Genomic DNA, 24774 nt, shown 5'->3' with positions numbered 1-24774 from the left:
AGCTATCACAGTTACATACAAAATACAGATGTGCCAGACTCTGGAAGGCAATTCAGAGTGGTATCCATGTAAGCAGAAACGGAAGGAAAAAAAACCCAGAAGGAGGGTTCTAAATCTTTCTATACCTCTTTCGACTTGTCCTTTCCTCCCCCTTCTCCCTTCTGGATCTGTCATTGAGTCGTTCTCTCCCTCCTTTTCTCACTGAGGTGTTTTATAGATTCCAAGGCCAGAAGGGACCACTTTGGTCGTTAAGTCTGACCTCCTGCATAACACAGGACATAGAACTTCCCCAAAATAATTCCTGGAGTATATCTCTTAGAAAAACATCTAATTTTGATTTTAAATTACCCTCCCTGTCAAAAATGTACACTTTATTTCCAGTCTCAATTTGTCTAGCTTCAACTTCCAGTGATTGGATCATGTTATACCTTTCCCTTCTAGATCAAAGAGCCCATTATCAAATATTAATTCCCCATGTAAGTATTTATAGACAGTAATCCATAACCTTCTTTTTGTTAAACTAAATAGATTGCGCTTCTTCAGTCATCACTATACAGCAAGTTTTCTAATCCTTTAATCATTCTTGTGGTTCTTCTCTGAACCCTCTCCAATTTATCAACATCCTTCTTGAACAGTGGGCACCAATATTCCAACAGCAGTCATACAGGTGCCAAATACAGAGGTAAAATAACCTTTCTACTCCTACTCGAGATTCCCCTGTTTATGCATCTCAGGATCTTATTAACTCTTTTGGCCACAGCACCTTGCTGGGAGCTCTTAGTCAGTTGATTATCTAGCTTGACCCTCAGATCTTTTTCAGTGTCACTCCTTCCTAGGATAGAGTTCCCCATCCCTTAAATATGGCCTACATTCTTTGCTCTTAGGTGGGTACATTTACATGTAGCTGTATTCAAATGCGTATTGTGCCCAGTTTACCAAGCAATCCAGATGCTCTGTATCAGTGACCTGTCTTCTTCATTATTTACCATTCCCCCAATTTTTATGTCACTGCAAACTCTCCTTTAGGTTTCTGGTCACAATTCCCCACTTTTGGGGTTTCTCACCTTTCCCTGAGGGTTCTGCTTTTTGGGTACATCCTTTTTCCACCTCCCTTCCATTGCCCCTCTCACCCTTTCTTCACAGGACCCATCTTCTGTGTCCTTGTATTTGCTTCATCCCTTGCTTGGCCTCTTCCACCCTTCCACTCTACTCACTGTATAGGGGAGAGTATCCATCAGTTCTTCTTCACAGGCTCCTTCTGCTTCCCCTTACCTGTGGCTGCCCTCATGTCTCCAACACTCCTCCTTCTACTGGAGGGTTAAATGGGGGTTAACTATCGCTGGCAGAGCTGAGTAGGGCATGGATCCTCTTTGCTCTGCATGTACTCCCTGCTTGTGCTGTTCCACTCTGCAGAAGCAACTGCAGCTCTGGCTCCTTGTTATGAGATGCAGTGAAAGCAGGGGTTCTGAAGGATCCAAAGAAGTGGGCTGTAGCCCACATAAGCTTGTGCTCAAATAAATTTGTTAGTCTCTAAGGTGCTACAAGTACTCCTGTTCTTTTTGCGGATAGAGACTAACACGGCTGCTACTCTGAAACCAAGAATTCTTCTTCGAGTGATTGCTCATATCCATTCCAGTTAGGTGTACGCGCCGCGCGTGCACATTCGTCGGAAAACTTTTACCCTAGCAACTCAGTGGGCCGGCAGGTCGCCCCCTAGAGTGGCGCCACCATGGCGCTCCATATATACTCCTGCCGGCCCACCCGCTCCTCAGTTCCTTCTTACCGCCCGTGTCGGTCGTTGGAACAGTGGAGCGCGGCTTAGCTGACCTCCACTTCCCTAGCTACTCGTTTTCTCGTATATAATTATGCAGTTATAACACTTTTATATATATATATTTGTATGGTTATACGTGTTTTCCTTGCTAACATGGTTAGTTTAGTTAGCGGGGTTCAGGAAGTAGCCCCTTCCATGAGCCCAGTGCCGGAGCCATGCATGGCTCACCGGATTTTCAAAAGGGGCCCGGCTTACCAGAAGCCGCGGCCGAAGAGAGATCTACATGACTCCTGTTTGAAGAATCACACTTGACAGATAAGTGCCCCATTTGCAAGGCTTTTAAGCCGAGAACAAAAAGGTGCGGGACTTTCACTTGCCCCTCCACCTTGGGCGCGGAGCGATGTTCAAGCGGCGGGCAGAAGCGCCTCCTCGGCACCGGACCCCGCCGGTACCACCAAGGCCTTCCGGCACCGACCGTCGCCGGCACCGATGTCGACTCGGCACCGTTCCCTTCTTCCGAGGTCGAGAGAGTCTGCGATTCCTGCTGGTGCCTGGCGGCTCCCCGGCACGCGCCGTGGTTGAGCCCCCTGCTCCCGCTACTTCCGTGCCACCTGCATCGCAGCCAGAGAGCTCGCCTCAGTTGCGTTATCCGGCCTGCAGAGGCACCGATGACTTCGGCTCCGTCGATTCCAGTCCCCCAGGACCAGGGAATCCGGTGCCTGGCAGCTCCCCGGCTCGCGCCGTGGTAGAGCTTACTGCTCCTGCTGCTTCTGTGCCAGCTGCACCACAGCTAGACAGCTCGTCTAAGATGGTTCGCCCGGCGCCGACGACGTCGGCACCGTCGATCCCGGTCCCACGAGGGCCGTAGAATCCGGTGCCTGACGGCTCCCCGGCACGCGCCGTGGTTGAGCGTATTGCTCCTGCTGCTTCCGTGCCAGCGGCACCGCAGCCAGAGAGCTCGTCTAGTCGGATCGCCCGGCGCTGACACCTACTACGGCACCGATGACGTCGTCACCGTCGATCCCGGTCCCATAAGGGCCGTAGAATCCGGTGCCTGACGGCTCCCCGGCACGCGCCGTGGTTGAGCGTATTGCTCCTGCTGCTTCCGTGCCAGCGGCACCGCAGCCAGAGGGCTCGTCTACGTCGGATCGCCCGGCACCGACGCCTGCTGCGGCACCGATGGCGTCGGCACCGTCGATCCCGGTCCCACACGGGCCGTGGAATCCGGTGCCTGACGGCTCCCCGGCACGCGCCGTGGTTGAGCGTATTGCTCCTGCTGCTTCCGTGCCAGCGGCACCGCAGCCAGAGGGCTCGTCTACGTCGGATCGCCCGGCACCGACACCTGCTGCGGCACTGATGGCGTCGGCACCGTCGATCCCGGTCCCACACGGGCCGTAGAATCCGGTGCCTGACGGCTCCCCGGCACGCGCCGTGGTTGAGCGTTTTGCTCCGGCTGCTTCCGTGCCAACGGCACCGCAGCCTGAGGGCTCGTCTACGTCGGATCGCCCGGCACCGACATCTGCTGCGGCACCGATGGCGTCGGCACCGTCGATCCCGGTCCCACACGGGCCGTAGAATCCGGTGCCTGACGACTCCCCGGCACGCGCCGTGGTTGAGCGTATTGCTCCGGCTGCTTCCGTGCCAACGGCACCGCAGCCAGAGAGCTCGTCTACGTCGGATCGCCCGGCACCGACACCTGCTGCGGCACCGATGACGTCGGCACCGTCGATCCCGGTCCCGCAAGGGCCATAGTATCCGGTGCCTGACGGCTCCCCGGCACGCGCCGTGGTCGAGCTACTTCTCCGGCTGCTTCCGTGCCCACGGCACCGCGGCCAGAGGGCTAGTCTAAGTCGGATCGCCCGGCACCGACACCTGCTTCGGCACCGTCGATCCCGGTCCCGCAAGGGCCGTAGAATCCGGTGCCCGACGGCTCCCCGGCACGCGCCGTGGTTGAGCGTATTACTCCCGCTGCTTCAGTGCTGACGGCACCCCAGCCAGACGGCTTATCTAACTCGGTTCTCCCGGCACCGGCACCTACCGAAGCTCTGATGACCTCGGTACCATGGATCCCGGCCCCACGAGGGCCGTCGAATCCGGTGCCTGACAGCTCCCCAGTACGCACTGTGGTTGAGCCTGCTGTTCCCTACGCGCCGGAGATGTTACCAACGGCGAGGGCTCTCAGGGCCATGACGGAGTCAGTGCTGCCTGACCCGGGCACCGCCGGTACGGGTAATACAGTCTCTTCAAGGGACTGTCCCCTGTCAGTACAGCAGAGCGGCACCGTCTATGATCACGGTCCCGCAGACGCTCCAAGTCCTGTCGGCACGCCGGACACCACTGGCAGTCCCGGTACTGTTTTCCTCGGTACTGGTCACACTCCCTGCACCGGTCGGTATCCCGTTCGCCGACCCGCTATCGGCACCGTTCCGACATCTGGCACCGGGGCAGGTACCTTGACTCCTGTAGCTCTTCTCCGAGCCTCGAGATCTCGGTCGACCTCCCGACACCGTTCTGGTTGCGGGTCTGGATCTCGTTCCAGGTACCGATACGCCTCCCGATGCCGGTCCCCGGTGCCGAGTTGGGCAAGGTCCGAGTGAGTCAGGGACTCGGCCCGTGCCCTCTTTTAGTACCTCCATGGCCGTCCGGACACGCATCCGTGTCACCCCATATGCGCGGATTTTATGCTCAGGACCACGATCCTGATATCATGGCCAGCGGGCGCCAGCCCCGAAGCGGAAAGAGCCTTGGCGAATGCAAGGTGTACTCTGCAGGGGCCCGGCACCTCTGGGTAGCAAAGCAACAAGCCTTGCTTAGCTGCGATAATTATAGCACCTGGGTGGAGGAGTTTCTCCCTCGAACCTCCCACCTAGAGTTCGCTGCCGTCTTGGAGGACGGGGGAAAGAATTTACCCTTTGTTGGTAAAGGCATCTTCGCGGCAGAGACAGCCCCAGACTGCGAAGCCTGCTGGACAATAGGGTCCTAATGCGTCTCAGCGTGTATACGCTTGCGACCAAACGCAGGCCTTTATGGCCCCAGCCGCCATACTCTGTGCCTAGCCAGAGGCAGAACTCTGGAAAACGGCAAGGCCAAGGTGGTCGCAGACAAACGTCAGGCCCCCTAAAAAAGCCAGAGTCGAGGTCCCTCGCAATTACCACTGGGACCAAAGACGGACCTTCCAAGGTTCGTCGGAGGGCGGTGTACCAGTCGCAGGACGGGGTCCTGATCCCGCTTTCTCCTGGCATGGCCCCAGTTACTTTTAGATCGCTGGGTCCTGCGCACGATGGAGCATAGGTACCACCTTTAAATTGCTCCAGCCCTGTCCCCCTTCAGCGGACGAAAGGGGCTAGGGGTTTTACTCCCGTTATGCCCTAGTTCCCCACTCGAACGCAGGTCTCAGACCTCCCTGGTCCTGCATGGACTCAACCGGTTTGGGATAAGGTTAAAGTTCTGCATGGTATCCCTGGGAACCATTATTCCATCCTTGCCTCCGGGGGGCTACTATGCCGCCCTGGATAGGAAGGACGCGTACTTTTGCAATGCCATCTTCCCTCCGCATGGGAGATGCCTCCGCTTTATAGCCAGCGGTGAATACTCCCGGTTTACGGCCATAGTCGCCGCCTACCGTAGCTATGTCGGATATGCGTTTTTCCGTATTGGGACGATTCGCTTATCCGAGGAGACTCTGACACACAAACCACTCAGCCCGTGGGCATCGTCACGGTCTTATTCACAGATCAAGGCCTGATGATTACTAATAGAGCAATCCGCTCTGGTTCCCACGCAGAGGTTGGGCTTCCTAGGGGCTATCTTGGTCTCCTACCTAGCCGGAGCCTGCTTATCGCAACTGCGGTTTTAGGCGATGGCATCAATCATCTGAGGTCTGAAGGCTTTCCCAACGACCTCAGCTCGTTCTTGTCTCAGTCTCCTGGGTCCATGGTTGCCCGCAAGTTTGTAACCAAACGCGCCAAGCTCCGCCTCCGTCCTCTCCAAGTCCGGCCCACCTCGGCGTACCGCTTGGACAGGGAGCCAATGGTCATGGTAGTCACCGTTCCCTCGAACGCCTTAGGCTCCCTAGAGTGGGGGCTAACTCCCTCCTTGGTGTGGACAGGATGCGGTTTCATCCGCCCCAGCCCTCACTGCCCCTGACGGCGGACGCATCATCTCTCTGCTCGAGTGCTCATGGTCACCTCCGAGCTTAAGGCCTTCGGTCTTCTAGGGAGCTGGCATTCCTCATTAATGCCCCAAGAATGAGAGTAGTCCGCCTGGCATGCCAGGGGTTCCATCGGCAGCTGCAAGGCCGTTGTATCTCGGTGTTTACAGCCAACACAATGGCCAGGTGCTTCATAAGCATTCAGGGGGGACGTAGTCCTCCCCCCTTTTTTGTCAGGAGGCCATCCATTTCCGGGTCTTTTGCATGGCCCACTCGATGGAGCTGGCGACATCCTTTCTCCCAGGCGTTCGGAACGTCTTATCTCTTTGACTCAGCAGGTCTTTCCTGTCTTATGAGTCATCACTCTGCCCCATGTGAGGCGTCCCGCTTTCCGGAAGTGGAAATGGTTCCTCGCACAGACCTGTTCGCTCACCGCGAGTGCAGGAAATGCCAGATGTTCTGCTCCTTCCAAGGTCTCTCCTCGGAATCGATCTTGGTCGCATTCCTGATGCCGTGGAACGGCCAACTGCATTATGCCTTCCCGCTGTTCCCACTGGTTCGTTATGTCCTGCTCAAATTCCGCAGGGGCGGAGCGTGCATCATCATCATGATCACTCCAGAGTGGTCCAGGCAGCACTGACATACCACGTTGCTCGGCCTGTCAGCCCAGACCTCATCACTCAGGGCAATGACAGGCTTCGTCACTTGGACCTGCAGCCTCTTCGCCTCACGTACCTGAGTCGGGGTGACAGGCAGCCTTCAGCCTGGTCAACGTACCGAGCCAGGTGGAAGCGTTTCCTTTACAGCTGCAGTACGCTCGATCTTGCTCCTGCTGAGGTCTCGATCCCCTCTATTTGGCCTGCCTCTGGCCTTCAGCGGCAGGATCTGGCGGTATCATCGCTGAGGATACTCTCAGCAGCCATCCCTACCTTCCAGCAGGCTAAGATGGACGTTCAGTGTCCCACTATGGGTTCGAGGTCCCTCAAGGGCTTGGAGCGCTTGCACCCTCGGGTGCGCCGCCCAGCCCCGCCCTGGGGCCTCAACCTAGTCTTGGCCAGACGGGTCTCTGAGATCAGAGCTCTTACGAAGGTTCCACAAAGACAAGGTGCAGTTATGACCGCACCCGGCTTTCCTCCCTGAGGTGTGTTGGCCTTTTATGTTACCCACAGCTCAACGCAATGGGCATAACCGTTGCACTCCTTGGGCATCTGTGGAGTGCTCGCATTATATTGACAGAATCATTTCCTAAGGTGCCCCAGCTCTGCCCCGGTAGCGGGCCAAAGGGAGGGCTTACTTGTTTTCCTCTCAGAGGATCTCATCTTGGGTGATGGCGGACATCCCCACTTGTTATGATTTGGCTCATATTTCCCTAAGCCACATCACTGTGCATTCTACCAGGGCTCAGGCTTCATCTGCCGCCTTGCTGGCTCGTGTTTCTACCCACGAGATCTGTCGCGAAGCTCCATTGGTCCTCGGTCCATACCTTGCTTCGCAGTATGCCCTGGTTCAGCAGTCAAGAGAGGCTGTAGCCTCTGGCTCAGCAGTTTTATTCTGCCACATTTCACTCCGACCCCACCGCCTTTGTAAGGCTTGGGATTCACCTAACTGGAATGGATATGAGCAATCACTCGAAGAAGAAAAGACGGTTACTCACCTTTGTAACTGTTGTTCTTCGAGATGTGTTGCTCATATCCATTCCGCACCCGCCCTCCTTCCCCACTGTCGGAGTGGCCGGCAAGAAGGAACTGAGGAGCGGGTGGGCCGGCAGGAGTATATATGGAGCGCCATGGTGGCGCCACTCTAGGGGGCGACCTGCCGGCCCACTGAGTTGCTAGGGTAAAAGTTTTCCGACGAATGTGCACGCGCGGCGCGTACACCTAACTGGAATGGATATGAGCAACACATCTCGAAGAACAACAGTTACAAAGGTGAGTAACCGTCTTTTCTGTCTGTCACTCCTAATTGCTGTTCTGCCAGCCCATCCTCTGTTGAGGAAATAAAGACTGATGGGAGGTAACACCTCCTATTGGCTGCTCATGGTGACAGACTACAGCCATTGCAGCCATACACATTTACTATAAGCGTCTAAAAATGTCATGGAACATGTTAACAGCAGTTCTCCTGTGACAGATTGGGTCACAGAAACCTCCTTTGGGACTGCTACCTGATGTGCCTAAACTATCTCTGAGTCTATTTTCCCTGCCAGGATGGGACTTCAGTATCTTGCCTTGTCTGAGCCAGACACACTTGCCTGCTGCAGACACAGATCCAGGTCTGAACTACGTCCCGCACAAGCTGCAGGCTTGACTGAAAACAGTTTAAGGAGTGTTTCTGTCTCCAGCATTCAGATACCCAACTCCTAATAGGATCCAAACCCCAAATAAATTCATTTTACCCTGTATAAAGTTTATACAAGGTAAACTCATAAATTGTTCCCCTTCTGTAACACTGATAGAGATGCACAGTTGTTTCCCCCCCCCCAGGTATTAATACATACTCTGGGTTAATTAATAAGTAAAAAGTGATTTTATTAAATATAAAAAGTAGGATTTAAGTGGTTCCAAGTAATAACAGACAGAACAAAGTGAATTACGAAGCAAAATAAAATAAAACACACAAGTCTAAGCCTAATATAGTAGGAAACTAAATATGGGCAAATCTCACCCTCAGAGATTTACAATAAGCTTCTTTGACAGACTAGCCTCCTTCTAGTCTGAGTCCAGCAACTTCTCTCACTCCTGTAGTTACTATCATTTGTTCCAGTTTCTTTCAGGCATCCTTTGGGGTGGAGAGGCTAATTCTTGAGCCAGCTGAGGACAAAATGGAGGGGTTTCCCATGGGCTTATATAGCCTCTCTCTTGTGGGTGGAAACCCCACTCCCCACTGTGTAGAATTACAGCTACAAGATGAGTTTTGGAGTCACCTGAGCAAGTCACATGTCCATGCATGACTCAGTTCTTTACAGGCTAACGCCATGTTAGTCTGAAGTTCCCAGGAAAGCTCAGATGTGGATTGGTGTCTATCAAGGTCCATTGTTGGCCAAGTACTCCCAATTACTTGAATAACCCCTTCATGCTATGTTGACCAAATCTGCCTTAGGTGATTTTTACAGCAAATACTTTAAATACAGGCAAGAGCCAATGCTCATAACTTCAGATATAAAAATGATACATGCATACGAATAGATTGAATGTTCAACATTCAGTAGAACATAACCTTTGCAAAGATATGTTACATGGCATATGTAGCATAAAACATATTCCAGTTATGTCATATTTACATTCATAAGCATATTTCTATAAAGCATTATGGGGTGCAATGTCACATCTCCTTAGTGGAGAGCACTCCTGAGGCTTCCTGTTCTAGTGAAACATCCACTTCTATCAAGTAGCCCCCTATCTTCAGAGACATCTTTTGTTTGACCATGTCTACTAGCAGTGGTCTTTAAGTACATGGCTGGTTTCCTGGGTATGGAAGCATAGCAATATGTGAATAAGCCTCCTTGCATAAATTAAAATTGCCTCTCCACTCCCATTTCCTGCACACCATTTAGAAGTGCTCCTTTCCTACACTCCTTTAACTTCACTCAGTCAAATAGTGCATCCTAATCCATGCTACCAACTTCTTCTGTTTAAAATAGTTCAAACCACCCTTAGTCCCAGTTAGAGGGTCTAGTGGTTTCTGCACCATACTCCTTTGCATCCTGTGCCCATAGGGATGGAGTGGGGATCTTCCATTCCTCCCGTACATGCACTTATCAAGGGTGTTGGGGATCATTGGTCTTGCACTCTTCCCTCACTCAGGCTTATGCACAACTATTTTGTTCACTCCTCCTATCCTACACACAGCTTTATGTAGTCTCATTCTGTACCTCACCACCCTGCTCTCTACATACTCACATTCTCTTGCTCACTCAAATTTTGTGCACAGGTGCTATGGAAGGGCAGGCTGCTCCCATACCATTTCTGGGCCAAGGAGGAGGTGCTTCTGCACTGAAACAATATGCAAATTCCTTTTTCAAGCTAAATACAATACCTGTGCTACAGGTCAAGGTCCTTTTCCTAGTGATCTGATCTGTATCTATTATTCTCAATTTTGCACACACCCTGTCACCATAGATCTGTCCATTTGTATAAAGAGGACTGCACAAGATTCTGACTGAAGCGCAGCAGCACAACTCCTTCATTAGTTGGAGGGGACACTAAATGTGAGATCTTCTTCTTTCCTCTTTCCCCCAACCCTCCCCCAAAAAAGTAGCCAGGGCTGAATCCACTACCTTTCAAGAAAGTGAGAGACTGGAACTGGGAATTGAACCTGGGACTTTCCCACATGGCAGTATAGACCAGTATCCCAGCCTAATGGTGTTCTGTTTGTAGAGGAATATGATCAGAAAGAGACACTAATGCAAAGCAGAGGGGAACAATAAGCTGGTCCTAGGATTTAGGGTCCATCTTTCTGCTCTAAACTATAACTTGTTACCATGTGGTTTTGGATTTTCATCTCTTCAGTGCTAGATGGAGTAGACCGCTTCCAAAGCCATGTTCAGCCCTATTTGCTACTTCCCTGTGATATTGTGCTATCTCTCGTCCAGCTAGAGCTTGTCTCCCTTTCCTTGCATTTCCCACTACTGTTGCTTACAGATGAACAAGGCTGTGTTACTTTCTGGTGAATGTTATAACAGTTACAATAGTATCACACAGCATCTTCATGTTGTATAATAGCCATTTCTGTATTCTGTTTAGTGCATGGGCAGGACCAGGGGGTCTTCCACACTTTGACTTGTGCATTTGCCTTTCAAGTATGATTAGTAAGTGTTTGTGCATAGAGGCCCCAACTGAGACTGGGGCCCCATCATGCTAGGACACCCCCTTCCTCCAAGAGTTTACAATCTAAATAAGCAAAATAGGTGAGACTAAAAGCATACATGGATTCACACCCTACACACTACTGTAATAATCTTTGTATAAAATATGCCTTGTGAGCTATCATTTGAAAACTAATAGCTCTCTGATCAATAATATAGTGAAACATGTAGCAACATTATATGTAAAGTTATGAAATTCCCCTGTATGTAGTTTTTAGCACATGTTCAAAACTACACAGCCCAGGCAGAAGTATCCTGAATGAAGAAATGTGTGTTCACTTCAGTTTACACAAAAGTAGTAAACAGAGTCCTTGAGACAACCAGAAGAAGAGATGGCAGGAGACAAAGCAAATTTGAATTTCAGCAAAAACAGATGAGGGAAAAGAACACGGAGCCTCTTTCATCACCAGACGCCATGTCACCTTTACTGTTTGAATAAACTTTGCTTTGAGGGCAGCTAACCCTTAAAAGAATCCACTTCAAAAGTTAACTGGACTATAAAAGAAAGGGGCAGAAAACCCCACGCGATTTCTCTCTCTTCTTCTTTCTTTCTTTCTTTCTTTCTTTCTTTCTTTCTTTCTTTCTTTCTTTCTTTCTTTCTTTCTTTCATCTAAGTAGACAAAACCAGCCATTTGAATTGGGGAGGACGGGGAGGAGAGAGATCCTGACCTGAGAATTTAGTCAGCCATGTTGGTGAGAACATATAAGGATTTTACCTTGAACCAAGTCTAGCTTGTTTACTTTTCACTACTAAAAAGCATTTTATCTTTATTTCTCTTGTAACGATTTCTGACTTTAATACCTGATCCTTGAATTTACTCAAAACCCTATCTTCTTTTGTTTGTTTTATTTTTTTAATATGAACCAATCCATTGCTGTGTTTAAACTTGAATTGTTAGATAAAGTAGCAGACTGTTGAATATCAACCCTTTACAGGGGCAACGGACCTATAGTATCTGATCTGTCCAGGAGAGGGCTGGACAGTGCAGAACACATGTTTGGGGGGAAATTCAGGACTGGGAGTCTGTTGGGGTCACCCTGCAAGTAGTATGCAAGGCAGGTGGAAGTCAGAATGTGTGTGGTGTGTTGCTGACTGACTGCTGGAGTCAGAGCTACAGCTGTACACACACACTCAGGGTGTGACCTGTAGGCTGTTGACTGTTTGTGAGCAGCCCGGGTTGCAAGCTACAACAGCAAAGCATCGTGAGACACCCAAGTTTGCGGGGAAGGCAGTGACACAATCTCTGACTGATCTGGATTGCATCCCAGAATGGGACAATAGCCTAAGAGTGGGAATACAGATGGAGGCATGGAGAGGTGAAGTGACTCGCAGACAGTCACACAACAGGATGGTGGTCACAATCTACTGGGTCACATCTCCTGAGTCCTAGGGGAGAGCCCCACTCACTGGACCACATTGCCTCTCCAGCTATTGACTTCGTCCAAACGTAGATGTGTTTTCTGAATAAGACAGTGTTGGAGTGGTGGGGAAGGCGTTGATATCCTGGATGGACATGTGAAAAGTTTTCAAATAATAATTTTGATATTTTAAAATATTTTTGTAAAATATATTTGTTTGCAGAGGACCTTTTATCCTAGCATGAGTTCATGTTAGCTGTAGGAAATCATTGCATTAAGCTGAAGAGCGGATTAACTCCCTGAATGTCTAAAAATATAAATTGTAGAATATCTTGTACATAGGGTAGTGTATGTGTAGGTTTTAAATAGTTTTGCTGTTTATAACACACAAGGGATTTGGTTTAGGAGTGCATTAATCATAATCTATAGTACTTTAATAGCTGGAATAACCCCAGTTCAGTAGCCAGGGACCAAGAGGCCACGGATAGCTTTTTTTTGGATTTCCACATTTTGTGTGTCCTTAGTTAGAGTTCAGAATGTGTTGTCTACCAGCTGATAGCTACACACTAGAGTGGATTTACCTATTCAGTAGAGTTCCTCCCTCCTCTCCTATCCCATGACTGGAGCTCATGCTGTGTGTGCACATTACTGCAGTGTAGAAGCAAACCCAGAGACCTATTCTTACTGAACTAACTGAACACCATTATAAAACTGGAGTAACTCTATTAACGCTTAGAGCATAACACCGGATTTATCCCCTTTAGTTCAGAGCAGGTTTTGACTGAATGGAGGTTTTGCCATTGACTTTAATGGCATCAGGATTGGACTCCAAGGCAATCATAATCTATAGGCAGCAATTCTGCCAAATGCCCCAAAAGGAAGCCTTGCCTCTGAGCAAGCCAGTACGAACAATGCTGAGCTTGTGTCAGCTGGAAATTGTTTACAATTGCACAAAAATAAATGAAAGTTGTCCTGATAAAATCCTCTTGTGTAGTGAAGTTGCCATGTTTTTAGATTTATGATTAGGGAGTATCATCCTCCTTTTCAGGCCACATTTGAAGGCTATTTAAGTTTATTGAACAAAAATAAATCTTTTCTGTCAAGTATTATCTCTATGAATTTCTGCCCCTTCCCTCCTTAAAGTGGTCAACATGCAACAGATTTTCTTTTTATACAAACATGGAGCAAGCCATTAAAGGCAGTAGTAGAGGGAAGTAGCCTAAAGTAGCTAGACTTGGGAGATGGGAGGAATCTGAAAGTTCAGCCATGGATTGATGAGAAGGGTGGATGAGGAGGGTGCTTCTTCTTGGAATGTTATAAGTGGTTGGAATACAAGAAGCAAGATGGTCAGTTTTGAATCCAATGTACTCTGTAGATTTGTAGCCTGCCAGCTTCTTTGCCTAATAATGGATATCATCATCTCTCTTCCACACTTTAACCTACAGAAGCCAAATTCCAGCTTCATGTAAGTGGATACCATTCACTTACATCCATTGACTTTAGCCCTAAAATAGAAAATTCAGATAGACAGAACTAATGATTTTGACACCTGCTGTAAACATATAAGAAAAAAACTATTCCTTTTCCTTTGGATGGCTGAAGACTGCTGAAACTTGAAACAGTGGTAATTGTTTCATTTCTGGGTCCTAGGTTTAAAGACTATTGCCTGTGAAATAATATTCAAAAATGTATAAAGCTGTAAAGTTTTTATCTAACTTGCAAAATAAATTCAGTACACAAGTCAGGCAGCTACTAGGCTGGTCTACACTGGGGGGGAGATCGATCTACGTGAATAACGTAGCTGAAGTTGAAGTATCTTAGATCAATTTACCTCTCATCCTCACGGCGCGGGATTGACGTCTGCGGCTCCTCTTGTTGACTCTGCTACCGTCGTTCATGCTGGTGGAGTTCCGGAGTCAACAGGAGCTTGTTCGGGGATCGATATATCACGTCTAGATGAGACGCGATATATCGATCCCCGAGAAATCGATCGCTACCCGCCAATACGGCGGGTAGTCTAGACATACCCTTGTCATAAACAGATAACTAAGGGTTAATGTTCTTTTACCTGTAAAGGGGTAACACCAGTAACCTGAAACACCTGACCAGAGGACCAATCAGGAAACAAGACTTTTTCAAATCTGGGTGGAGGGAAATTTTGGGTGTGAGTTCTTTGTTCTTTGTCTTGTGTCTGTCCCCTCTTGGCTATGAGAGTGATTTTTCTATCTCCTGGCTTTCTAATCTTCTGTTTCCAAGTTGTAAGTACAAAGATAGTAAGACAATAGGGTTATATTGTTTTCTTTTGTATTTACATGTGTGTAGTTGCTGGAATGTGTTAAATTGTATTCTTTTTTGATAAGGCTGTTTATTCATTTTTTCTTTTAAGCAAATGACCCTGTATTTGTCACCTTAATACAGAGAGACCATTTTTATGTCCTTTTCTTTCTTTTTATATAAAGCTTTCTTTTTAAGACCTATTGTAGTTTTTCTTTAGTGGGGACTCCAGGGAATTGAGTCTGCAGCTCACCAGGGAATTGGTGGGAGGAAGAAGTCAGGGGGAAAATCTCTTTGTGTTAGATTTACTAGCCTGACTTTGCATACCCTCTGGGTGAAGGGAGGGGGGAAGAGATTAGACCTCTCGGTACTTGTGTTTCCAGGACTGGAAGCAGGGAATCTCCTAGGGTCATCCAGGGAGGGGAGCCTGGGAGGAAGTAACAAGGGGAGGGGGTTATTTCCCTTTGTTGTAAGACTCAAGGCATCTGAGTCTTGGGGTCCCCCAGGGAAGGTTTTGGGGAGACCACAGTGGGCTACGCACTGTATAAATCCCTGGCCTAAGGAAACAATGAACGACTATAAACTTTTTCAAACCAAGGCCAGATACAGAATGGGGATAACCCCAGATCATGCCCGTCGGCGTTTCAGAACCCAAAAGTGGAAACCAGATGTGTCATTTCCCAAACACGCCTACTACGTTGGAAAGAATTATGAGGCCTGGATATCAGGAACCAATGTTAAATCCATAGACGAACTGCACATCCTCATACAAATGGAACAGTTCTTGGATGGTGTTCCTGAGGACATAACACGGTACATACGAGATGGAAAACCCAAAAATCTCACCGAGGCGGGGGAGATTGGAGCCAGATGGATGGAAGTGGCAGAAAGCAAGAAAGCTACTGTCAAGGGGAACGAATACCCCAGAGGGCACACCGACAATAAACCCTACAACCGAGTGCAGCCAAAGACCCCACCTACAACCCAAGGAAAGCCACAGACACCCTATTCTTCCACCTCACCAGTATCCAGTAACCCACCTCGACCCAGTGACCAGTCAGCTGGAAGATGCTTTAAGTGTAATGAACGGGACATATCAAGGCCAACTGCCCAAAGAACGCCAACCGAGTGCAGTTCATTACACCACCATCACACCAAAGATCCCCAGGCCCAGATGCCTCTCAAATACCCTTGGAGCGAAGGGAAACTTTGAGAGTGGGTGAAAAGAAGGTTACTGCATGGAGAGACACGGGGGCACAAGTGTCAGCTATCCACCAATCCTTCGTCAACCCCAAATTCATCAACCCAAAGGCCCAAGTGACAATTTACCCCTTCATGTCACAAGCTGTAGACTTGCCTACAGCTGAACTGCCTGTCCAGTACAAAGGCTGGTCAGGAATGTGGACTTTTGCTGTCTATGACAATTATTCCATCCCCATGCTACTGGGGGAAGACTTGGCCAACCAGGTGAAACGGGCCAAGAGAGTGGGAATGGTTACACATAGCCAAACCAGGCAAGCTTCCAGATCCATTCCTGTTCCTGAGCCATCCACAGACGCCCCGTCTCTGTTACCAGAGACCCAGACAGAGGTAGTGGACCCGGATTCCATGCCAACCACTGAAACAGCCACAGCACCTCCAGTCCCAGGCCAGAACTGGAACAGCAACCAGCACCAGCAATTGCAACCACATCTTCAAACTCAACGCCAGAGGGTGCCAGTGAGCCAGAACTGGCAGAAGCAACAGACAGCCATACCCAAAAGGCTCAGCCAGAGCCTGAAATACCCTCAGGTGCACCAGCGGAGAGCGGTTCACCAGCAACGGAAACAACCCCATCACCTACATCGCTTCCAGAGGGACCAAGTCCAAGTCCCCAGTCTGAGGAAGAACTGGTGACCGCAGCCTCAAGGGAACAGTTCCAGACTGAGCAGGAAGCAGATGACAGCCTGCAGAAAGCTTGGGCGGCGGCACGGAGCACCCCACCGCCTCTCAGCTCTTCTAATCGATCCCGGTTTGTTGTAGACCAAGGACTTTTATACAAGGAGATTCTTTCTGGTGGACACCGGGAAGAATGGCAGCCGCAGAAACAGTTGGTGGTTCCAACTAAGTACCGGGAGAAGCTCTTAAGCTTAGCCCATGATCATCCCAGTGGCCATGCTGGGGTGAACAGAACCAAAGACAGATTGGGGAAGTCCTTCCACTGGGAGGGGATGGGCAAGGACGTTGCCAAGTATGTCCAGTCTTGTGAGGTATGCCAAAGAGTGGGAAAGCCCCAAGACCAGGTCAAGGCCCCTCTCCAGCCACTCCCCATAATTGAGGTCCCATTTCAGCGAGTAGCTGTAGATATTCTGGGTCCTTTCCCAAAAAAGACACCCAGAGGAAAGCAGTACGTACTGACTTTCGTGGACTTTGCTACCCGATGGCCGGAAGCAGCAGCTCTAGGCAACACCAGGGCTAACATTGTGTGCCTGGCCCTAACAGACTTTTTTGCCAGGGTAGGTTGGCCCTTCGACATCCTTACAGATTCAGGATCTAATGTCCTGGGAGGGACCATGAAAGAACTGTGGGAAACTCATGGGGTAAACCACTTGGTTGCCACCCCGTACCACCATCAAACCAATGGCCTGGTGGAAAGTTTTAATGGAACTTTGGGGGCCATGATATGTAAATTCATCAATGAACACTCCAATAACTGGGACCTAGTGTTGCCGCAGTTACTTTTTGCCTACAGGGCTGTACCACATCCCAGTTTAGGGTTTTCACCGTTTGAACTTGTGTATGGTCACGAGGTTAAGGGGCCATTACAGTTGGTGAAGCAGCAATGGGAGAGGTTTACGCCTTCTCCAGGAACTAACATTCTGGACTTTGTAAGCAACCTACAAAACACACTCCGACACTCTTTAGCCCTTGCTAAAGAAAACTTAAAGGATGCTCAGGAAGAGCAAAAGGCCTGGTATGACAAACATACCAGAGAACGTTCCTTCAAGGTAGGAGACCAGGTTATGGTCTTGAAGGCGCAACAGGCCCATAAGATGGAAGCATCATGAGAAGGGCCATTCACGGTCCAAGAGCGCCTGGGAACTGTAAACTACCTCATAGCATTTCCCAATTCCTCACTAAAGCCCAGAGTGTACCATGTTAATTCTCTCAACCCTTTCTATTCCAGAGACTTACAGGTTTGTCAGTTTACAGTCCAGGGAGATGATGCTGAGTGGCCTGAAGGGGTCTACTACGACGGGAAAAAAGACGGTGGCGTGGAAGAGGTGAACCTCTCAACCACCGTGGAACATCTGCAGTGGCGACAAATCAAGGAGCTGTGCACTAGCTTCGCCCCATTGTTCTCAGCCACCCCAGGACGGACTGAACAGGCATACCACTCCATTGACACAGGTAATGCTCACCCAATTAGAACCCCACCCTACCGGGTGTCTCCTCATGCCCAAGCTGCTATAGAACGGGGAGATCCAGAACATGCTACAGATGGGTATAATCCACTCATCTACCAGTGCATGGGCATCTCCAGTGGTTCTGGTACCCAAACCAGATGGGGAAATACGCTTTTGCGTGGACTACCGTAAGCTAAATGCGGTAACTCATCCGGGCAACTATCCAATGCCACGCACCGATGAGCTATTGGAGAAGTTGAGACTTGTCCAGTTCATCTCTACAATAGACTTAACCAAGGGGTACTGGCAAGTACCGCTAGATGAACCTGCCAAGGAAAGGTCAGCATTCGTCACCCATGCGAGGGTGTATGATTTCAATATCCTTCCTTTCGGCCTTCGAAATGCACCCGCCACCTTCCAGAGGCTGGTAGATGGTCTACTAGCAGGACTGGGAGAATATGCAGTTGCCTACCTTGATGATGTGGCCATTTTTTCAGACTCCTGGCCCGAATACCTACTACACCTGGAAAAGGTCTTTGAGCGCATCAGGCAGGCCGGACTAACTGTTAAGGCCAAAAAGTGTCAAATAGGCCAAAACAGAGTGACTTACCTGGGGCACCAGGTGAGTCGAGGAACCATAAACCCCCTACAGGCCAAGGTGGATGCTATCCAAAAGTGGCCTGTCCCAAAGTCAAAGAAACAGGTTCAATCCTTCTTAGGCTTGGCCGGGTACTACAGGCTATTTGTACCGCACTACAGCCAAATCGCTGCCCCACTGACCGACCTGACCAAAAAGACCCAGCCAAATGCAGTTAAGTGGACTGATGAGTGTCAAAAGGCCTTTACCCAACTTAAGGTGACGCTCATGTCTGAACCTGTGCTCAGGGCCCCGGACTTTGACAAGCCATTCCTAGTAAGCACGGATGCATCTGAGTGTGGTATAGGAGCAGTTCTCATGCAGGAAGCAACGGATCACAACTTCCATCCTGTTGTGTTTCTCAGCAAGAAACTGTCTGAGAGGGAAAGTCACTGGTCAGTCAGTGAAAAGGTATGCTATGCCATTGTGTACGCCCTGGAAAAGCTACGCCCATATGTTTGGGAACAGTGGTTCCAGCTACACACTAACCATGCTGCGCTAAAGTGGCTTCATACTGCCAAGGGGAACAACAAGAAACTTCTTCACTGGAGTTTAGCTCTCCAAGATTTTGATTTTGAAATTCAGCACAATTCAGAAGCTTCTAACAAAGTAGCTGATGCTCTCTCCCGTGAGAGTTTCCCAGAATCCAGTAGTTAAAAAGTGTTCTTAAAATGTACAAGTCTGTTAGTTATATACTTAGTGGTATATGTAAAGGTGCACGTGTTGTATTAATCTGTTTACTTTAAAGTTCTAGGAAGAAATCGCCGCCAGTGAGGTTCCCCGCTGTCTGCAATTTGGGGGCCGTGTCATAAACAGATAGCTAAGGGTTAATGTTCTTTTACCTGTAAAGGGGTAACATCAGTAACCTGAAACACCTGACCAGAGGACCAATCAGGAAACAAGACTTTTTCAAATCTGGGTGGAGGGAAATTTTGGGTGTGAGTTCTTTGTTCTTTGTCTTGTGTCTGTCCCCTCTTGGCTATGAGAGTGATTTTTCTATCTCCTGGCTTTCTAATCTTCTGTTTCCAAGTTGTAAGTACAAAGATAGTAAGACAATAGGGTTATATTGTTTTCTTTTGTATTTACATGTGTGTAGTTGCTGGAATGTGTTAAATTGTATTCTTTTTTGATAAGGCTGTTTATTCATTTTTTCTTTTAAGCAAATGACCCTGTATTTGTCACCTTAATACAGAGAGACCATTTTTATGTATTTTTCTTTCTTTTTATATAAAGCTTTCTTTTTAAGACCTATTGTAGTTTTTCTTTAGTGGGGACTCCAGGGAATTGAGTCTGCAGCTCACCAGGGAATTGGTGGGAGGAAGAAGTCAGGGGGAAAATCTCTTTGTGTTAGATTTACAAGCATGACTTTGCATACCCTCTGGGTGAAGGGAGGGGGGGAGAGATTAGACCTCTCGGTACTTGTGTTTCCAGGACTGGAAGCAGGGAATCTCCTAGGGTCATCCAGGGAGGGGAGCCTGGGAGGAAGTAACAAGGGGAGGGGGTTATTTCCCTTTGTGGTAAGGCATCTGAGTCTTGGGGTCCCCCAGGGAAGGTTTTGGGGGAGACCGCAGTGGGCTAGGCACTGCATAAATCCCTGGCTGGTGGCAGCGTTATCAGGTCCAAGCTGATAACTAAGCTTGGAGATTTTTCATGCTAACACCCATATTTTGGACGCTAAGGTCCAGATCTGGGAAAAAATGTTGTGACAACCCTTTAATAAAGCACTTTCGTGTATGCGACAGGCAAGGATTAGGCTGGTTGTTTTATGCTATGTTGCTTACACATACGTAGCCTTCTCTTTTCCTACACTACTTTTCTGCACTGTTTCCAAAATATGTTTCATATCCATTCTTGGATTTCTCCCAGATCAATGAAACATAAATCACTTCTGCAGAAACCAGGTTTTGCCACAAGTCGAGGGGGCGGGGAACAGACTTCCTCCTGGGTGAACTTTTAACTACTGCAATTGCATTTTACTGTAAATGGCTTTGATTAGCTAAAGCTGATAGAAAACAGTCTGATTTTATTTTTTAAATAATGAGTAGGAAATCAAATCACTGATTGCACTCAAATTCAGTTTTATGAAGATGGTGGTCTCTTCCAAACTGCGGGGGTTTGGCTGCAACTAGTCAATAATCAGGAATTGTTTGTATCTGTTTCAGAGCTCACTGAAGAGAAGAGGAAGCCGGGAAATGTACAAAGAAAAGAAGACATTCACCCAGGTACCATTTTCAGGAATGTGTGATGATTTTCATAGTCATGTGACAATTAAATGGGGAAAACTCAAAGTCTCTCCTTACTGGGTGTTGACAGAACCACCAAAAATGTCAAACAGACCTGATTAGACTTAAATCCACTGAGACATTTCAGGTAATTTAGAAGCAATTTAGGATGTGAATTTGATTTTTAAACTCTGCAGCTCTTCAGTTTTGTTCTCATCTCTGGTATCTAGACTCAGGCTAACGGTTTTCTTCAGGAAAAGAAAATCACCTTGCCTCATAAAGTAATTGGATCATAGCTCAAGGACTAACTAAATTTATACATGGTGCCAAAGTTTTTGTGCTAATGAGCATCATGGCACCAGATGGAGTTCACACACTGAAACAACACCTAATGTGTTCTGGTGTCAGAGCCTAAGGTTTGGTTTCTCATGTGAGGTGAACAGCCTGTGAACTTAAAAATATTTGCTTCCTCTAGCTCCGTTAAAATAAAGAGGCTATGCTATCTGCCCTCCCCACTTGAATGCTGATTTTATTGAATTTCCATAGGCTGATTCTCCCCAGGAAAGCAGTCGGCCCAGATTCATTTCCTTTTTGTGCTGACTGTAGTTGTTGAAGTCTTTTCTAGTCTCCATTCCATTAGCTAGTTAATAATGCTGAGATGGGGGTAGGGTTTCAGATCACTGTGAAGAGGAGTCAATAGCAGCATCAGAGCTCTGTTGGAGAGAGAGAGAGATTTTATCTCCGGTTTTTCTCTCCAGTTCCCCTCAGCCGCCATCTGCAAACTGAATATATTAAAGTGATATCATCCTTATAGGTTTTCTCTAAGCTGATGGAATCTTAACATCCATTGATTTGTAATAATAATAATACAACACTTAGCACTTTATGTCATCACCAGACGCTGCTGCATGGGTAAGATGGGGAAGGGAGATTTACTGCACCAGTGGTATCTGGAAGCACCTGACCTGCAGAGAACACAGGCAGACAGAATGCCGCCTCTAGGGAGCAAACGTAGGAATTCATCGGAAGTAGCCTTTGAAAGGGTTCAATGTACTCTCCTCCAAAATGACCAGCTGATGAGCAGAGACCACCAGTAACTCTCAGTGGTGGGCAGGGGGGAAGAATTTAAAGGTATGGGGGTACGTGATAGCTCCATCCATTGCCTATGGCCCCCGTTCCACTCCCCCTGCAGCTCCCACACCCGCTCCAAGCTTGCATCACCTTGCTTCCTCTCCTTTTACATCTCCTTCCTCACTTACTTCTCCCATCGCCTCCCCGCTGCAGGCTCAGTGCAGACCGGACACCTACTGCCAAGCAGGTAACTGCAGCTGCAAGCAAGGAAGGGATGGGACTCAGAGGGCTTTCCCTTCTGGCAGAGCTGCACTGTCAGCCCCATCTCTCTTCCCAGCTTTGGGCGTCTCTTAGTGGAGCTCAGCGGTAGCTGTAGGTACTGGAGCCTTTCCCAGGCACATCCCCCTGAGCTGTGCTCAGCCCGACTCCCAACCTGGGAGAAATCTGGGAGGGGTGGGCACATGACTCCGTGTGCCCCCTTCCCTCCCCTGCATCGCCTGTGATGAGGATGATTATTTAAATGATCAGCTATTTGGAGCTGGGTGTTTTTTCTATGTATGTGTAAAGCACCTGGCAAACTATTGGGTTTATATAAGTGATTATAAGCAAGGGCTTGGTCATGCCCACTTTGGGTTGTCTGGTTCTACTGGCAGCACAAACATTCTTTTTCCATGCACTCAGGGAAAGCAAGCAGGTTCACAAACAGAGGATTCTTTATGCTCCCATACCCAGCCTCTCTCCCTGCAGTGCCCCAAGAACAGTCAGAATTTGATCCCATGCCTTTATAAAGAGCTTTACAAACATTGACTAATTCACTCGCACATCACCTTGTTGTGGGATAGGGAAGAAAATATTATAATCCCCACATTGTAGTCACAGAGAGGCTAAAGCCCAGATCCTCAAAGGTATCCTCATTGAAATAAGTGGGAGTTAGTTGCCTAAATACCTTTTGAGAATCTGGACCTAAGTGACTTGTTCAAGATCACAAAGTGACTCTTTACGTCTCATGTCCATTCTTTCCTGGACTGGTTTTGCAAGCAAAGGTGACCATGAATTTAGATTCTAATATTAGTTTGATGCTATCTGTGCACTTAAATATTCATAGACTACATCAGGACCAATATCTCACCTACTGTGTGTTCACAGTGGGAAAATATGCAGAGCTGTTCTATCCTCCACAGTGCAAACCCAGTAAATACCCTGTAAAATTATTCTGAAATAAAGGGAAAACAAAACAAGTCTTTTAGTGGTGCTTCTCCGCCATTAAGTGTATTGGAGAAAAAAGTTTCTATTCAGCAAAGCTACAGAATGGAGCTACCTGGGAAATGCCAGGCAGCAATCAAAACACAAAGGAAACAGCACAAGGTATGAGGGTTGGCACTCAGACAGCTTCTTGGGTACTAGCAGTGGTACCTTGTCATCAGACTTCCAATGCAATAAATGCTTAACCATCTTCTGCCTGGCAATACCTTCAGCAGGTGGTGGTGAGAAGATAGTAGTTTGTCTCTATTTCTCTTTGTGTCTTCTTGCCAGCAAAAGAAATACCATATTTTGGAATTTTTGATCAGATCCTCAATCTCATGACAGAATTTACGCCAGTGGTGGGCAACCTGTGGCCCATCAGGGTAATCCGCTGCTGGGCCGCAAGACAGTTTATTTACGTCTACCGTCTGCAAGCACAGCTGCCCACAGCTCCCAGTGGCCGTGGTTCGCCGTTCCCAGCCAATCGGAGCTGCAGGCAGCCATGCCTGCGGATGGTTGATGTAAACAAACTGTCTCACGGCCTGCCAGTGGATTACCTTGAGGGGCTGCGTGCAGGCTGCAGGTTGCCCACCACTGATTTACACTGCATAACTAATTTAAATTTTATCCGTACCTTTTCCTTTGTATATCTTCATGTTCTATGTTGGCCTAATTTAGATTGTATACTCTTTTGGGAAGGGTCCATCTTTTTTTCCAATCTCCCTGATGCACCCTGCAAAGTTATGCTACAGTATACTAATATTCATTATCAGTAATCAGTTCACAAGGATCCGTAATGGTCCCTTAAACTCAGTACCCAGCACCATTAACGTTAGGACACTTCTGTATTATCTCTGGCTCTGCTTTTCCTATGGAGTCTGGCGTACATGCATTATTTAGGAAAGTTTCTGTATGCCAGATGTGAGATATAACCAGACTGTGGAGCCCTGCTTTTAACTGCTGTGATTTCAACCTCTTGTTCCTCCAGAGTGTCACAAACGCTATTCCTCCTCTTCTTGTCTCTTTAATGGTTTAAATAATGCAAATCTCAGCTTAATCTCCCTGATTTATTAATTTCCTTAATTTGCCATATTTTTTAAACCTGTGTTGTCAGCATGGATGTCCTATATACTACTTCTTTAAAATTGACTTCAACTGGTCAAGAAATCATTGATATTTCTTGTACACAAAGCTTCTGAAGGGACACGTACATGAAAGTTGGAATTTTATACTCCTGGCATGCATAGACATTACTGACAAATCTGTTCTGAGCATTCTATCCCCTTGGAAAAGCTCTCAAAGGATTGAGATTTTCTGTTAGCATGCATGTGAACTAGGGAAATAGCTATGTCACCTTTCCAAAGGGAATCCAAATTTGGTAGTTGGGATTAACATCCAGCAATTCTGTTGTCTTGTATCTGTCTTTTTTCCCCATGATTTTGAATGGAACAACTTTTCTTTTTTTTTGTTCTGCTTTGTCATTTGTGAAAAAAATTGTTAGACTTACTATTATCTATCATACTTTAACACTTTAGTCCAAAGACTAATAATATTATAAGATAATAACCAATGGTGCTTTTCTGCTGTTAAAACAACACTTAACAGTGGAAGTATTCAACTTGTGTTGAGCTGTGAAGTTGAACATAAGCATTAAGGGTCTGGCCCAAAATCCATTGAAGTCAATGAGAATTTTTCTTTTTTTCTTTTTTTTTTTTTAAAGCAGACACATTCATCTTGTATTGCCTCAAGAATGGCTAGGGTGACAATTGTTTATAGGCTTGAAATCCAGTGCAAA

The 24774-nt window shown here is 47.8% G+C and overlaps 1 protein-coding gene across 5 annotated transcripts in view; it reads left to right on the top strand.

Moving 5' to 3' along the window:
* Positions 1-24774, top strand: part of MTCL1 (microtubule crosslinking factor 1) — a 205281-nt gene that overhangs the window by 107917 nt on the left and 72590 nt on the right. For all 5 annotated transcript variants that reach the window (XM_030552782.1, XM_030552780.1, XM_030552779.1 and 2 more), the window contains exon 4: positions 20607-20666. In XM_030552782.1, coding sequence (XP_030408642.1) covers positions 20607-20666 — 60 coding nt within the window. The remainder of the gene's footprint in view (positions 1-20606; positions 20667-24774) is intronic.

Source organism: Gopherus evgoodei, chromosome 2, assembly GCF_007399415.2.
Source record: "Gopherus evgoodei ecotype Sinaloan lineage chromosome 2, rGopEvg1_v1.p, whole genome shotgun sequence".
Classification (NCBI taxonomy): domain Eukaryota; kingdom Metazoa; phylum Chordata; order Testudines; family Testudinidae; genus Gopherus; species Gopherus evgoodei.
Note: the sequence above shows the minus strand (reverse complement) of the source record. Positions and strands in the feature narration are given on the sequence as shown.